Here is a 17,330-nt window from a genome sequence, read left to right on the forward strand (position 1 = left end):
TGAAAGATGCTGCAGACATGTCAGATAAAACAGACTCCTGGTGCAAGACTGACTCCCTAGTGCATTGGTTGGGATTTAATTTAGTAAACTAAATTTAATTTCGTTTTTTTTTTTTACATATAGATATCTAAATTGTGTTGTTTGCAACCAAACGGCAAGCACAGTTTTATTCAGTGAATCATCATTTCAGGTTTAGTCAGCCTTTCCTGAAATGAAGTGCATCCTGTTCCCTGATCCGACAGCACATTTAATGAAAATGAAATCAGAGAGGTTCCTCTTTTGTGATGAGCAAAGCAAAAAGAGCCTCATGACCCTTTCGATAATAATTAGACTCTAAGTATCATCTTTTTGCCCCTTTTACAAAAGCAGTGAGACACACATGATGGAGAAAAGATACATATAGATGTTTACATTAGGGTTTGTCCTTAAGGTCAGTGCATAGTTGCTACAGATCATAGTTAGATGGTTTCTAGGGTGTTGATTTTAGCACATTGCTATGCAGTTGTTAGAGTGTTTTATTAATGCATGGCTATGCACTTGGGTTTTTAACAATGCAGTTTCTATCTATTCTTATTTTGTGTATATCTCTATACCGGAATTGCACACAAACTGCATTTGTCATTTGTGTGGAAATATTACCTAGTCTGTAAACAGCCACTAACAAAGCCCCGAGATGCTGAAGATTTATGCAAAGAGTAGAGCTCCCTAAACCTAGGTATGAGCAAAAATAACATGTAGCAGCAGAAAGATCATCCACAGGGGCAGCATTTACAGTAATGAAGCAAGAACCTGAGATTTGATCTGCTTAAACGTCAATTTAGACCCACAGTGTGATGCATTTGAGAGAGAACAAGCTCAGTAAAACTAAGGACAATAAAAGAGATCACAGGAACAGAGTCATTTAGATAGTGGTCAACTAAAGGATGCAGACTGATAGGTTGGGGGAGTGGCAAAAAGGATAGATGGAGGTGCAGGAGCGGGTGAAGAGTGAAAGGGAAAGTGGAGCGCTGGGAAAATTGATGCTGTGTTAGCATCCCTGAGCCACTCCATCAATACTGCATACAGCTGAGCTACTGGCATGAGTCCCGCTGCTGCAACCCCAACCTCCGCCAGAGAGAGAGAGAGAGCAGGAGTGAGTAAAAAAGAAAGAAGGGGGTAAAAAGAGAGGGTGTTTATGAAAGACAAGCACAAAAGCGGAGAGAGAGAGAGTAAGAGAGAACAGTTCTTACAGGCGGCTCTGCTTTCTGGTGTGTGTGTGTGTGTGTGTGTCAGAGGTTTGTGGTGGGACTGTGCCTTGATCTCGGGCTACTGCAGTAAAAGCGTGAGGAGGAGGCAGGAGAGGAGAGTGCTGCACTCTGGAATTCTCCATAGGAAAGAGGAATAACACCAGTCCAGCTCCACAGATAGCATCGGACTGGATCCCTAGTGAGATTTTAGCGGGTTCCACATCTCTGGCCTTATGCAGAAAACTCTGAGCACACCTGATTTAGACCAGACCAGGTGAGAAGAGATCATTCACTCTCAGTTTGACAATGTTATTTAATTCAGATTGTGATCTGTTTGCACGTGGATCAGTGTTTTATCAGATTGAATGAACCTCAGATCAGATTAAAGATTGCTCCATATGTGTTGAATTTTGTACTGAGAAGCTGTTTGGTCAGGTAGCTAGATTGGTGCAGATGTGAGGTCCTAATGTTGGAGTATTATAGTGGTGCACTGAGATCTCAGATGATGGATGAACTTATGTAAACTTTAGTTCTCGCCATCCATCTCAGCATCAGTTTTACTTTCTACACTAAAATAAAATTTTCCTCGGAAATTGCTCATGAATTTCACAAACAATTACTAAGAAACACAATGTATGAAACATTACAATTTGAAGTAGAAAAACTGAAATAGTATTTTCTAATTAAACATAATCAAATGATCTTTGTTTTATTTACATCTTTGATTATCTTATCATGAAAAACATAGAACTGTATTTTATTTTTTTCTTTTAACATTTATATTATTCTTTGTGAATGCAAACTTATATATAAAGATTATTGGAGTACGTTTCAGTCTTTCGACTTCAAAATATCACATTTAACTCAATTTGTTATTAGCAGTTTCTATGTAATTGTTTTTTACGTTTCCTAGCAATTCCTCAGTGAAAAGTAATTAAAGTAAATCTTTCACCAAATGGGAGGGATATGAAAGTATAGCTGAGATTTACAGTATAACAAAAGATACTGAAAGATGACTATACAGTAATTACTCTTCAGACGACATGTATTGTATTTATTTCCCATGGGTTTGCATAAAAAAAGAAGTTGCTTTCTATGAGGATCATTTGAACATTCCAACCATATACTCTTCAAACAACATTTGCTTTGACTGTTAAGGTAAATGTGCAAGTAACAGCTAGAATTTTGAGTATGTGCCTTAACCCACAATGCACTAAGGTTTAGCGTCTAAATTCCACAACCAGATCAGTGCTGCACTTCAGTGAACTTCTGATTGTGGAAAAGACTTACAGAAAGTCACACCATTGTCAGCTGAACTCAAGGAGAATGTAAAACAAATGTAAAATACCAGAAGGCCACTAGGGCCATGATGTTTGATTGTTTCTTCTTTTCAGAGATCTTATTGAGGAATCTGATTAGCTGTAAGACAATATTTGAGTTTCATTTGCACTGTAATAATCCTGTCAAACAAAAGTCAAACAAAAGCTTCTTTACATCTCACTACAACTCAAGACTGCTATTGCAGTTTTGAAGATTCAGATGTAATGTACATTGTTCTTTAAGCTGTGGATGGATGCGTGCAGGGCTTTTGGGTGCTGGGCTGGCTACTAAAAAGTTCTGTGATCTTAACAAGGGTTCGGTTAAATTGTGTTTAAGTATAAAATTTGTCTCTGATGTTTCTCATACGTTTCTGCAAGAATAATAATAACAGCAAGAATAAAGAGCTATCAACTGAACATGAAGATAATAATCTCAGATCATGTTTATCAATGAGAAATGTTAGTGTCCATAGTGAAGACTTTTAATCAAAAATGTAATGCATAGATGTCTGCCAAAATACATAAATGTAATGTTGTTTTATTTATTTTTGAGATGAGAACTTAAATGGCACTTATGGCATATTATATTACAAAAATGACTGGCTCTTTGATAAAATAGCCGTTGTTCTCCTTTTCTAGGTCACTTTGGATAAAAGCATCTGCCAAATGCATGCATGTCTGCTAGAGTGCATAGATTTAAGATTATATTATTTTATTTTAGAAATGAGCGCCTTGTAATAAATGCAATACATTTTTGAGTTATAGGTATGAGAACCGCTGAAATATTCAGAAGCTGCCTTTTACAGTCTACATCATTAATAATAATAATTAGGATGTATCATAAATCATTATAATCAGGAGATATCAATATGCTGTTTCCTGACACTTAAGCCTCTAAATGATTTATCTAAGTGCAAACATGTCATTGTTTGCTCGCACAGCACAACCATTCATCTAAATACATGCAGGAACTGCTTACGGTACATGGCATCCCTGACTGAGGGTACATGCAAATGTTCTGTTGTAAACACTCAAACAATGCTGTGATGCTTTGCCTGTATTCCCAGAGCATGTTGATCAAACAGCTGGACTGTAGTGCAACTGGTTTACTCTGTTGTGGAATAAAACTAGTGACAAATATCATAGAATGGAAACAGGAGAGAGCAGGGTGAAGACTGTCGAACATTAAGTTGTTATTCCGCTTTGTTGTGAGTGTTGACACTCTGGTTTATCTTCCTTTGATCAGGAGACACTTTATCTTGTGATCAGGGCAAATGGCCTAATGTTTAACCAGAAGACACTTTTTTTTTTTTACCAAATACGTATAAATACCTCAGCTAATTATATGTAAGCGTGAACTAGTGAAATGAAAAACATAAGAACATTGAAGTTGAATTGGAATGACAGGAAGTGGAATATATTGAACACTTCAAAGAAATTCAATACAGGTAATAGATTATGGGAAATGGCGTGTTTTTTCACCCTGATCCATTAAATGAAAGTTATTTCCCAAATACAAAGAGGTGTATTTAAAAAAAATGAACACAGAATCAGTGTAATCAGTCACATTTTTTCAATGTTTTTCAAAATGAATCTAATACCCACCATGGATCCATTTATTTGATAATATAGACTTTTTATAGACAGACAAGACTTTTTAAACTTTTTGCATCTTCCAGACAAGGTTTGACAAGTGGTCACTCAAAGTTTCTATTTAAAAATGACAATTATTGCAGTTATATGAATTTCTGCTTATTTAATTCTCAGTTCATTTCTGAATGGTACACTGTTGTGTTGTTTGTTTTCTTAAGTTACTGAATGAATGATTGACACTGTGTGATAAAACCAGTGCTGTCATATATCTACTGTCTAACTGCTGACACATGCTTCCATCTGTGGAGTTACGTTGTTGCTGAAATCATGCAGTGCTAATGTCATGATGACTGTGGAACACACATCATTGTATAGCGCTGCCTTGTATTGTCAGTCAGAGTCCAGGTGAGAAACCTATGTGTGTGTGTGTGTGTGTGTGTGTGTGTGTGTTGGTGGAGGGGATGTTGTGGGTGTGGGAAGGGGGACAAATTTTACAAGTCCAGAGAAGCATTTACTCAAATTTACTGGATGACATAACCGGACAGTTCCAGTTCTTGGCAGCTGAACAGAACGATGGATGAGAGACAGGCATGATCATAAAGTAGGTGACTGCCAAATATTGTTTTTGTCACAGGCCAGGGCAGTCAGTCGGTGCTCATCTTGTGGACAGTTGTGCTTCTGTAAGTTGTCTCTCTAAGGCTTTCAGGAGGAGAGAAAATGCATTTGCAGGTTGTTTGTTTGGAATGGGGTTGCTTGTATTAATGAAGTGGCTTTAGATGGTAGGCCACTGTTGCTGCTACATTGCAGTATTGTGAGCAGAGCTGTAACTTGCAACTGTCAGAATGATTTGGTGGAAGAGCAGGAGTAGAAAATGAAAGTCTATAGGATCAATAATGTTCCCGAGGGAGACAGTGTTTGTCCTGAACACTGCTGTAAGAAAATATTACTGCTCTAGTTCTTGAGATTTAATGGACTATTGACTGTGTCCCCTAAAAGTCCTTACAAATGTGACATTAGTTGACATACAGAATAACACCAGTAGCAGAATAACATTGGAATTCAATAACACTGAAATACCATTCAGAAATTTGGGGTCAGAAAGATTTTTTACTGTTTTTGAAAGAAGTCTCTTTTCCTCAACAAGGCTGCATTTATTTGATCAAAAATACAGTAAAGACAGTAATATTGTGTGATATTACAATATTGATAGCATTGTCTAACATATTTTAAAATGTTATTTATTCCTGTGCGAAGCAGAATTTTCAGCATCATTATTCCAGTCTTCAGTGTCACGTCACACTCTTTCATATGTGGAAATAATGCACTTTTTTACTCCCTACATAAACCAGCTGCTACTAGGTGCTAATATTTAAATAATTCCTGGTATGTCTGTATATATACATGTAGGGAAGGTAGTGAGGCTGACAGCTTGTTTACCACAAAGAGTTTTCGCTTTTGGCTTATGGACAGATGTAACAGTAAGCAAGAAGGAGACCAGTGTCGCATGTTGTAAAGGCTGAAAATCTGATTAACCTACTTTAGGGGGAAAAGTGAAATATTTAGGGCTTGCTGCCCAGAAAGAGCTGCAGTTGATTCAACAATGTGCTGAGACACTATTCATTATAATGTAAGCAAGGCATTGTGGCAATGCAGTGCTGTTAATAAAGAGTACTGTAACAGACAAACAATGTTGTAAATTAATGGATTAATCTGATGCAACATATCAAGGACATGTCCAACTTATATTTTTCTTGAGTATAACCTATTTTAAAATGTTTTGCACTGTAATTTTGACACTTAAGTGTGTTTCCCTCTCTATTTAACATTACTGCAATGCAATAAAATCTTCCACCCTTAACTGCTCCCCGGCTTCGTGTGTGTGCTCACAGTGTGTGTGTGTACTCTGCTCACTGCTGTGTGTGTACACTTGGATGGGTTAAATGCAGAGGTCAAATTCCGAGTATGGGACACCATATTTGATTACATCACACTTTTTTAAGATTCACCCTATAAGAGTATGAGTAAAGTAGCTTTTAGTGAGATGCAGGTTTATTGTAATTGATCAATATATTCTTTGATAAAGTAAAAGGACAGGGGTATGAGCAAGAGCTGACTAAGATGACTATTTATTTACCTTCATGTAAGCCATAAACCATAATGCATTGTTCACAGCTTAGACAGATTCACAGTTGCTATGGAGATTTTCATAAATTTTTCAAGAATAGCAGAAACTGCTTTTTTTTCTGCCAGCAGGAAGAGGGAGGCAGTCTATTTTTTGCTGTTTGTTTCAGGCGTGCTTTTGGAATTGTTAAAAGTATGTGTTTTTCATACTGCATCTCTAAACAACAAGGCAGATTTCTGAGAGAGACGAGAGGAGAATGTAGTACCAACAGAGTCAATTCTGTTTATTTTATTTCTTGCTCACCTTTTTATGTAATTTTCTTCTAAAGGTGCACCACAACCAGATGGTCATTAAATATATTTAATGTAGCAGCACTCAAAGCGTGTGGTTTAAAGCTTCTGCTTCTGCTCCTGTTTTGTTTGTGGAACATTTGCAAACTTTTGTTTTTTACTCGCCACTTCACAGACCTTTGGGTGTGATGTGAATATCAAGTGGCTCTTACGCTGAGGCCCTGATGCTGAAGCATTTAAGCTCAAGTTTTTTTTTTTAAGCCTGTTTCATCCCTAAAAATGTTGTGGGTAAACAGACAATACTTTGAAGGCTATGAAACAAGCAGTATTCGTGAAAGAACAATTCAGATGTCAGTGAGGGAAATGGTTAACTGAAACAAGATTTAAGTGGAAAACTGAGAACAATTAGAGTTGGTGTGTTAAGATGCATGCACATGCATATGTAGACACACACACTTTGTTGTTCCTGATCTTAGTCTGTCTCTCCTACACACACACACACACAAAGACATATTCGTTTTTGACTATCAAACACTATTATAACTAAATTTCTTTGTCTTAACTTATTCTTCTCTTTAAATATATCTTCAGTCACAGTAAACTTGGCTATGAGAAATTGTTTTAACAAAAACATTACACCTTAACCTTTATTATTACTTATCTGACAGGAACAGTTCTGTTCCTGCTTCACTCCTTGATTCTTGCATTTCTCCAAAGGGACTTCTGAATGCACTGTCCTGCTCACTATGGACACAGACACGATAGATCAATGTCAGACATGCAGTTTTCTTGATTTGCATCATAATAAATTAGCAAGGGTATTGAACCCAAGGGCTATTTGCAATAAAATTAAATTTGATTTGCAATAAAATGAAGTAAGTTGATATGAACCGTTTGATGTTGCATTTTGTTGGCTGGCTGGGTTCCCATCATCATCTACACTTGCATTTGATTAGTCTTGACATAAACATCTGAAGACTGTTTGTGCAACAGCTGAATAGCTGCATGTTTAAAGATTGGCAGGCGAATCAGTCATGGACAATGACTCAATGGGAATGTTTTCTGCCTCCATCCCAATTTTAGTCACTAATTTTATTTTTAATTACTTTGTTTTTTATTTCATTATTATTTTATTTTATGGAATTTAATGTTTATTTATACATCTCTCTCTCTCTCTCTCTCTCTCTCTCTCTCTCTCTCTCTATATATATATATATATATATATACTCTGCAACTGCAAAGTTTGTCCATTCTTAGCCAAACCTGGGTCACGTGACTTTCAGTCCATGCTATACAAAAATGCCCAAATGGATTTTTGCCATTTAAAACTTTTTGAGTAATACGCCAGTGAAAAATTACAGGTAAAGACAGCAAATGGAAGTATAGCTAACTGAGTATATTTTCATTGCTTTTGTGTACTTCAAATTTTGCTAGAATAAAAAGTTGTACCAAAACTTCTAAAACAAAAATTCTAAAATGGTTTGTGCAAATGACATGAATTTGTTTTCTGCCTCCATCCTTGTATTGAACTTTAAAGACACTCACAGTAGGAATTTATATTTAATTTTTTTACACCTGCAAAGTTTGTCCAGTCTTTACCAAACTTGACCTTGACCGGGGGAAACAAATGCCCATTTTGAATGTTGATTCAGAATGGTTTAGGCAGGTTAATGTTTGTCTGGTAAGGTTTATTTGCTCCCGAGCAAAACTAACCTGATAGAGCTGTTTGGCGAGTAAAGTCAACCAGCACCTCAGCCCCCAAACACTAGTCAATAATAGCAAAGCAGTGGTGAATAACTAATTATAGTTAAATATTATATGTTGTCTTTTCTCAGGCTGTGTGTTATGTATAGTCGCTGATCTCTGAGATGGCCTTGTGGGCCCAACAGGCCCAAACATCCCCCCTGCAGCACTGCTTCCATCTCTTCCAGGCCCTGTGGCCCACCCTGTGAGTCTGATCGGCCCAGCTCTGCTAACACCCCCTGGGCTTCCCTCTCATCGGGCCACCTGGCTTCACTCTGGGCCCACCATGGGAGGATGCCTCTCCAAACCCAAACCAGGTGATGAACTCACTTACAGTATATAGAAAACCCTAATCTGTATAGCGTGCCCTGTTGATTAAATCCTGTAATAATTGCGACTTGTACAGTATCTCCACCTTATACATAGATCAGTTAACCCTGACTGCTGTTGTGATGTGGCTTTCCTTTAGTGCAGGTGGAATTTTAATGCTCTTAATTGTTCTGTGTTCAAGAGGATTAGACAGTGCAATATGAGTTGGGTTTCCAATGTTTCACAATGTATCGCTGTTTCTCTCCTGTGGCGTCTGGGGGAGGGGGCTCTGAATCAACTTTCATCTGTCCAAAGACTCAGTTGTAAATGTGACCGTGGGTGTTGGATTTCAGAGGGTGCAGAGAAAGACAGAACGACCCGAGCTAGACCGTAACTCTGTGGCCTTTTGAAGTCAGTAGCTGTGCTTGGGAGCTTATGTAAGAAATTACCATGTCTGTCAATTCTGTAATGACCATACAACATGTCGGAACAACAGGATTAGTTCAGTGATGCAAGCAGCAAATCAGCACATTAGAATGATTTTTGAAGGATCACTGAAGACTGGAGAAATGGCTGCTGAAATTCAGCTTTACCATGAAAGGAAAAAAAATTACATTTGAAAATAGAAAACAGTTATTTTAAATTGTAATAACAATTCCAATATTACTGTTTTTACTGTATTTTTTTGACCAAATAAATAAGACAAAAATTTTTTTTCAAGTTCAAGAAACCTCTCTCTTTTTTCACACTTTAAGAAATTCAAACCATCAATACCGTTTTGTGGCACTTGTGTCATGACAGATCGCTGTAGCGCCTCAGTTCAAACAGCATGTGAACCGATCATTTCTTCCTCTTTACTAGTTACAGCATGAAATAAACATGAATGAACATCAGAAGGTATCTTGTTTAAACTGCAGAAAGAGATCAATACATACTGTTTTCAAGTTAATCTACTTAACTGTCTGGTTTGTTTGTCGGACAAAAATGGCAGATTTAGTGTTAATGATTGGTCAGATCGCCTGTCAATGAACATCTCGTAATAGTGGGTAATTCTGACTTTTTTCTCAAAAATTGCAAGAAACACCATCTTAATTGTGAGATATAAACTCGAAATTGCGAGAAAAAAACACTGGATTACTAGCCTGTGTGCCAGCCCGAACGATGTCAGGCTACTGGATTACTTAAATGAAGCTCAAATGACTGATAAATCACCATATCTTTATATTTAAACCTTATCATTTATATCCACCGATTATTTCTTTGTAGGCTAAAAAAGGGATTGAAAGTGTGGTTTCATTGATGAACCCTACAGATACGTATGCCCACTAAATAATCTTTCAGATGTTATTTTCCCAATTCGGCCACTGAAAACAAAGTATCTGCAGCCATCTCTGAAAAGGCGAGTTTTCTCTCTTTTTCTTTCCTCTGTCGGCTCAAGTCATCTTGCATGATTTTCCATTGATTTTAATTAAGCTTCACTCAGCAGGTGTGAATTCCTGTGTGATTAAGGCATAAGAAGCAGGCTCTCAGCACATTTTTCCAGCCAGAGAGAAAGCTAGAGTGAGATCGGTGTAATGGAAGCACATTGCACAGTCGCTTTCTATAAAGACATTAAAATGTGTACATTAAAATGGTGCTTTGTAATTCTATTCCTACACAGAAATAGCACTATATTTGTTATGTATTAGGTTCAATTTCACTTACATTTCTAAATCATTAGACATGACATTATAGTGTCTTATACTACAGGACCATTGAATGCTTGAATCTGATTGGCTGGCGAATGTTCTGAGGTGTGCCATTATTTTCAGGGAAACGCACGGCAAAGGTAGATCCAGGCAGCTCTCCTGACCGCATTACAGTTCCATATCACTTCACATAGTAAAGCTGTAATAAATGAAATTACTGGACTAACAAAAACAACAACATGACAGACGATTTTCCGAATGTAAATACACATGACATTTCTCACTAGCGAGGTAATAACAGCACTGTTTAGAGACGCTGCCTAATGCAGCCTAATTCACACAAGTGCTCTCTCTCTCTTTCTTTCTCTGTGTGTCTCTGTCTTTCTCGCTCTCTTTCTAATAACTTCATTAATAACTGCATTAGAATGCTATCAACGGCTCATGCCTCCATAACCAACTTTAAAATGATGTTTTGGAAACAGCAAAAGAGTCGTTGGATGAGATGCAGAAAAAATAATCCTACTCACAATAATGATTTAAGTACACAAACCGGACAAATCCCTTTAAATATATAATCTGATCGATGTATTGAGGTGTGGTAACCGTAGAATAAGTGGAATAATTGATGACGAGCCGTTGAATTATTCGAAAAATAATACACCACCTCGAGTGTACATTATTTTTCTATTAATTCAACTGCCCGTCGTCAATTATTCCTTACTTAATTCACCCAAAAATGAAATTTCTGTCATTAATTACTCATCCTTATGTTGTTCCAAACCCTTAAGACCTTAGCTCATCTTCCGAACACAAATTAAGATATTTTTTGCTGAAATCCGAGAGCTTTCTGACCCTGCATAGGCAGCGACATAATTACCACATTCAAGCAAGTTTGTGAACGCGTGTCAAACGATGTCCTTACTATCTTGCTGGGCCTTGAACGTGATAATTGCATTTAGGTCAGAAAGCGCTTGGATTTCATTAAAAATATCTTAATTTGTGTTCCAAAGATGAATGAAGGTCTTACGGGTTTGGAATGACACAAGGGTTAGTAATTAATGATGGAAATGTCATTTTGGGTGAACTATCCCTTTAAGGTCTGTTCACTTGAAGAACAATTAATAAAGTGTTATCAACATATTTAAAGATGACTGTGGATCAAATTTTAATTTAGCTGAACAAATCAATTAGAAGTTCCTGAAGTAGAGACAATCGTGTGATTGTGTGTTATTCTCTTGTGCTTATATCAAGCAAGTTTTTATTTCTTTTTTTGCAGTAGAGATCAAAGTTGAGCTCACTCTTTTGGACAAAGAGAAGGAGGTGGACCTGATGTCTCCTAATGGAAAGGCCAGTCCATTTTCAGAATGCAGACCCAATGGATCTATGGGACACTGTTCAGACGAGGACACCATGACACTGTGGCCACAGCGCAAACATAGAGATTACATAGAGGCGTCTGTCTGCCATATAAAAGACCTTGAGAATGGACAGTAAGTTACTGATTTCAATACAATACAGAATTTTCCACAAAAAATGTTTAACACTACTATTTTGTTTTCTTAACTGAATGTTTCTTGAGAAGCAAATCGGCATGTTATATGTAGAATGTTTAGACTCGCCATCACAGGAATAAATTACAAAATTTAATTAAAAACATACATTTTACATTTCATATGTTAAGAATATTAATACATTGGGGGGGGGGGGGCATGGGGGGGACAAGAAAATAAATCAAATAAATATTAAATATATATATATTTTTTTGTAGTAAATAGAAGTTTTGCGGTATAGATGTCTTTAGTACATCACACCAAACAATTCAAATGATTTTTACAAATTCATTTAATGGGGCCTTAAACACCCCATTAAATATTATTTATTTATATATATTATTATATATATATTATTATATATTATTTATTATAAATAATAAATAATATATATATATATATATATATATATATATATATATATATATATATATATATATATATTTATTTATATATATTATTATATATATATTATTATATATTATATTATTATATATTATTTATTATAAATAATAAATAATATATATAAAGGGGGGGGGGATGCTCATTTTCACTCAATATCCTGTTAATCTTGAGTACCTATAGAGTAGTACTGCATCCTTCATAGCTCCTAAAAGTCTTTAGTTTTATTATATTCATAAGAGACATATAGTCTGTACCGATTTTTCCCGGAAAAACACGACCGACTGGAGGCGTGACGTGTGGGCGGAGCTAAAGAATCACGAGCGCCAGTAGGCTTTTGCATTGAGAGTGTTTGGAAGCTTGAGGACAAAACCAACCAAAACAAACCATGGCTAACAGTCAGATTCAGCGTATATTTATGATCCAGAATCAGATCCAGAGGCTGAAATTTAACAAGAGCAGCATCAGCAACAACGGCTCTATGTGGTATGTACTGAAACTATATATATTTGCTTAGCAGTTTTGGAAAATGACTAAGTTCCACTTTGTTGTCTTTTATTTTTTTTAAGCTGTACATGTGGAAAGTGCAGTTTGATGACAACATGGCATGTTGTTTACTTGATGTGCTTATGCGCCGATAGCTAAGTTAACAACACAGAGATATTTGAAGCAGTTTTACTCACCGCCTGCGGTTCCAACACACGATCGTGACCCTTTTTCGTTGGGATTGCATCATCCTTAAGAAATAAACGATGTACAAATCCGGCGTCAAACTGGGCCTTGTTTGTAAAACAAGCATCTTCGAAATGCAGGGAACAAACACAAACACTTGCACAACTCCGTCGATGCTCTGTAAAAATAAACTCCATCCAGAGTTTCTCTTTTGGTAATCTGTGCAGGGTTGTCTTGCCCTGGCAACCAAAAACACACTTTTTTTGTGACATTTCGCGATGCTCTCGGTCTGATCAGTGAATGTCTGTTGTGCTCTCAGTGCTCTGCTATACGGGAGCGCGGGCTCTTCCGGCAGACGTGACCTAGGACCCATATAAGGAAATTCCGCTCCATCTAACGTCACACAGAGCCATACTCAAAAAAAACTTTCCGAAACTTGTGACAAACCGGAAGGAGTATTTTTGGAACAGAAATACTCCTTCAAACGTACAACTTAATTTTTGAAACTTTGTCCATGTTTAGCATGGGAATCCAACTCTTTAACAGTGTAAAAAACTCAGTATGCATGAAATAGCATTTCACCCCCCCTCCCCCTTTAAGAATACGCTAGCATATGGATTGGGATCAATGCTAAGAACCAAAAAATGCTAAAATATAAAAGTTTTTTTTTTTTTATGTCTGTTTTTTTCCATCTGTTGGTGGCACAAAAACAACACACTTCAGTTATTTTTGAACGCATCAGTTTTTTGTGTTTTGGATGTTAAATCTGTGCTGATCTAATGCGTTGTGTTTGGCAGAATGCGTGAGGTGGATTTAGGGGCAGGTCGTGCTCTGCTCATTAAGGAACATGGAGAATTCTTTGCCATGGGACACAAGTGCCCACATTATGGTGCTCCACTGGTCAAAGGTGAGGGATGTCCTGTGGAGAGCTCCTGGTCCTCTGCATTCCAAAGCCAGTAGCTCTCAGAGTACTTTATACTTCACTGCTATTATATAAACCTTATCAAATAGCAAAACAGGTTGTTCTTTCAGTAATAAGTTGTATTTAAAAACAATTCTCCTCCAGGTGTGCTGTCAAAAGGCCATGTGCGATGTCCATGGCATGGGGCATGCTTTAACATCACTACGGGTGATATTGAGGATTTTCCTGGCCTAGACAGTTTACCTACCTTCCAGGTAACAAATGTTCCTCTTTAACCTCTCCAGAAGTTCTTCTCTGAACATTCACTGCATCCTCTTGTTCTTACAGACTGTAAAAAAAATGTGCATAAAAATAAGTAGATTATTTCTAACATAATATATAATATTATTATCATATAATATTTTTTTTTATTTTTAATGAGAACAAATGAAGAGTTCAGATGCAAAAGCCTCTAAGTGCCATCTGAAATTTTCATCTAAAATTAGGATTTTTATCAGGCTCCTATATTTATATTCAGTTATTTCACTTTACGAGCCTGGAAAAGGACCTGCACATCACAATTAAAGTAAAATGACTCAACCTAAGCATAGGACCTTGATAAAAATCCTAATTTTAGACGAAAATTTCAGATGGCATTTAGAGGTTTTTGCATCTGAACTCTTCAAATATAGTCTTAACGCTATTCCTTCCTAAAAGTTTGGCTTGTAATGTTAATATATTTGCAGTTTGAGTTTATTTTAAATTTGATTGATTTAGAAAACAATATAAGTCTTTAATTAGTAAGGACTACAAAAAAATAAATATGCATTTATTTACATATTAAATAAATAATATATAATATTATTAACATATATTAATAATAATACTTTTTAATTTACTTATTTGAACTTATTGCATTGATTATTCATAATATATTAATACTATTATTATGAATAAATAAATATTTATTCGCATTTTTTTTATAAATATAATATAATTATATATAAAAATATAATTTTATTATCATATATTAAGAAAACATTTATTTATTTACTTACTAACTTGTTGATGAATCATGCTTTTTGTGTGAGAATGTTCGCAGGTGCAAAAATGAGTGAATGAGACCTATAATAAAAAAAGCATATTTCCGACAAGACATAGTGGGAATACATACTCCTTATACATCTGAGGGCACATAATTCATCAGAGGAGCGAAAATAAACCTCAGTATGTGTTATCACTAAGCAGTGTGGGTGCTTTCGTAATTCCTCTGTTATGTAATAATCTGTCAAGTCAATTCATTTTTCTCACTATTTCAGGTCAGAGTCGAAAAGGAGAAGGTAATAATAAGAGCAGACAAGCAGGTGAAGAGGCTCTCTTTCTCTGAAGTGTGTGTGTAAAGAGAGTTATATTTAACAACAGTTGTAAATGGTGATGTGGGGAATCATCTGTTTCCTGACAGGCCCTTCAGACTCAGCGGCGGTCAAAGGCCATGTCAAAATGTTCAGCTGTCATCAATTCCAGCACTGGATTCAGCCACATTCTCATTATTGGATCAGGTTGCTTCCATAATGCTATAAAATGAGATTAAATGCAATAACATAGGGGTATATTCACTAAGTGTTATTTATTTCCATGCACTGTCTGTGTTGCTATACAGGAATAAATCTCCAATTCATGATACTTAAAAAACATACACAGATATTTCACTTAAATTTTGACAAAAAAGTTGTCATGCAAATAGTGCTGACTTCTTTAAATAAGGTGAAATCTGTAACAAGTCTAATGTACACAGAAATGGTTTACTCTGTAAAGAATGACAATGATTTAATTTAAGCACTTATGGCACTGTGCCATTAGGTTAAACTGGATAGCTGGTAATATGTAGTTTTTGCACTGTAGTAACGTGTGCCAACTATTTGGTGAATTCGCCCTACAATGTTTGAGTAGTAAACTTTTATACAGCTTATATGTGTAGCTGAAACATAAGCTGGTGAATACTCAAGAATTAATTCATTAAAGGTCCCCTTCTACGTGATACCATGTTTCCCATTCGCCTACAAAAAAGGACCCGTTTGGACTACAGCCCTCTAGTTCCTGCAGTAATGACGTCACTAAAACAGTTTTTTGACTAACCTCCGCCCACATGAATTCACAAAAAGGGGGCGTGGTCTTGTTACACTCAGGAAGAGCTGCATTTGTGTTTGCCATGTCGTTGAAATGCTGTTATTTTCAGTGGTGGACAGTAACGGAGTAGCTTTACTTCGTCACTGTACTTAAGTACATTTTTCAAGTATCTGTACTTGGAGTAGTTTTATTTTGAGTAACTTTTACTTTTACTTCACTACATTCCAAAGCATAAGATCGTACTTTTAACTTCACTACATTTCATAAAACATATCGTTACTCCCTATAATATATCATGTGCTCCGACACACAGAAGCGGTGTCTGATTCATTAACGAACTGAGTCTTTTCAAAATAAACTTTAATCGGATCGCGAATCGCACCAAACGATTCGTTTACGAATTAGAATGATCCGATTGCAGCTGTTCTGGAGTCGACCAGTCACTGATTCAAATGAACCGTTTAGTGCGAGTCACCAGAAGTAAGAACCGGAGATCTTGTGAGCGCACGTGCATCTGATGTTGCTAAAAGTAAGTTATTAATGTTGAAATTTAGGATTAATTATTGTAACTGAAAATCATATTTAGGTCAAAATTGTCAGTTGTTTGGGAACTAAATCCGCTGTAAAGAGTGATCTGTTTAAGTCCACTTAAATGCTCCAGTGCAAATGATGCAGACACATCAGTCAGCGTCTCTGTGTTGTAGGTTAAAAAATAAAATAAAATAACCTTAAATTAACACAGATTAAATAAAATAACTAATGCATTTCCAAATTCCCCGCTACCGTAATATTAACAGTTTTATTAAAATGCTACCATGACGTCTGTTTTTATATTGTGTATCAACAGTAACGTAATACTTAGATATATTGTTTGGATTAACTAGACGAGTAACGTTAGACAGACATGAATGTTTATTCATAACCGTAATGAAAATAAGTAAATATTGTAGCTGATGCTAAATGTCTAGCTAACAAGCTTGCTGGTGCTTGAGGTAATTTTTATAAATAATGTCCAAATATTTTTATTCAACCACCTATATATATATGTATATAGATTACATAGGGACAAAAGAAAGGATGTGATGTTCAGAACATGGTAACTACAGTAATTATCAAAGAGGGGAAGAGATGCACCCTGTTTGGCCAGGGGTGTTTTTACACCACAGACAAGGTTTGAGAAGGAAAAAATCATTAACTTCAGGCCTTATTATCATGTCATATATACCTGTGATGTTCTGTAAAACCACAAACTTTAAAACACTTTAAAACACAAGTCCATATCAGCAACAAAAATATAACATGATTCCATATAGTGGTTATTTTGGAAAAAAATCCCAGGTATTTTGAGCAGTAGGATTATAAAAAAAAGTGCTAATATAAAATTCAAT

At 36.1% G+C, this 17,330-nt stretch overlaps 1 protein-coding gene across 3 annotated transcripts in view; it reads left to right on the forward strand.

Annotated features, from left to right (window-relative positions):
- Positions 1–1,137: 1,137 nt before the first annotated feature.
- Positions 1,138–17,330, forward strand: part of LOC113072137 (apoptosis-inducing factor 3-like) — a 31,564-nt gene continuing 15,371 nt past the window's right edge. The window contains exons 1-7 of one of the 3 annotated variants that reach the window (XM_026245264.1): positions 1,138–1,500; positions 8,386–8,610; positions 11,567–11,780; positions 13,712–13,821; positions 13,981–14,090; positions 15,135–15,179; positions 15,278–15,374. In XM_026245264.1, the coding sequence (XP_026101049.1) occupies positions 8,580–8,610; positions 11,567–11,780; positions 13,712–13,821; positions 13,981–14,090; positions 15,135–15,179; positions 15,278–15,374 (607 nt within the window). In that variant the 5' untranslated portion in view covers positions 1,138–1,500; positions 8,386–8,579. Of the gene's footprint in view, positions 1,501–4,664; positions 4,740–8,385; positions 8,611–11,566; positions 11,781–13,711; positions 13,822–13,980; positions 14,091–15,134; positions 15,180–15,277; positions 15,375–17,330 lie in introns of those variants that run through there. The other 2 variants (XM_026245275.1, XM_026245272.1) reach the window with 2 other exon arrangements.

Source organism: Carassius auratus, chromosome 5 (genome assembly GCF_003368295.1).
Source record: "Carassius auratus strain Wakin chromosome 5, ASM336829v1, whole genome shotgun sequence".
Classification (NCBI taxonomy): Eukaryota; Metazoa; Chordata; class Actinopteri; order Cypriniformes; family Cyprinidae; genus Carassius; species Carassius auratus.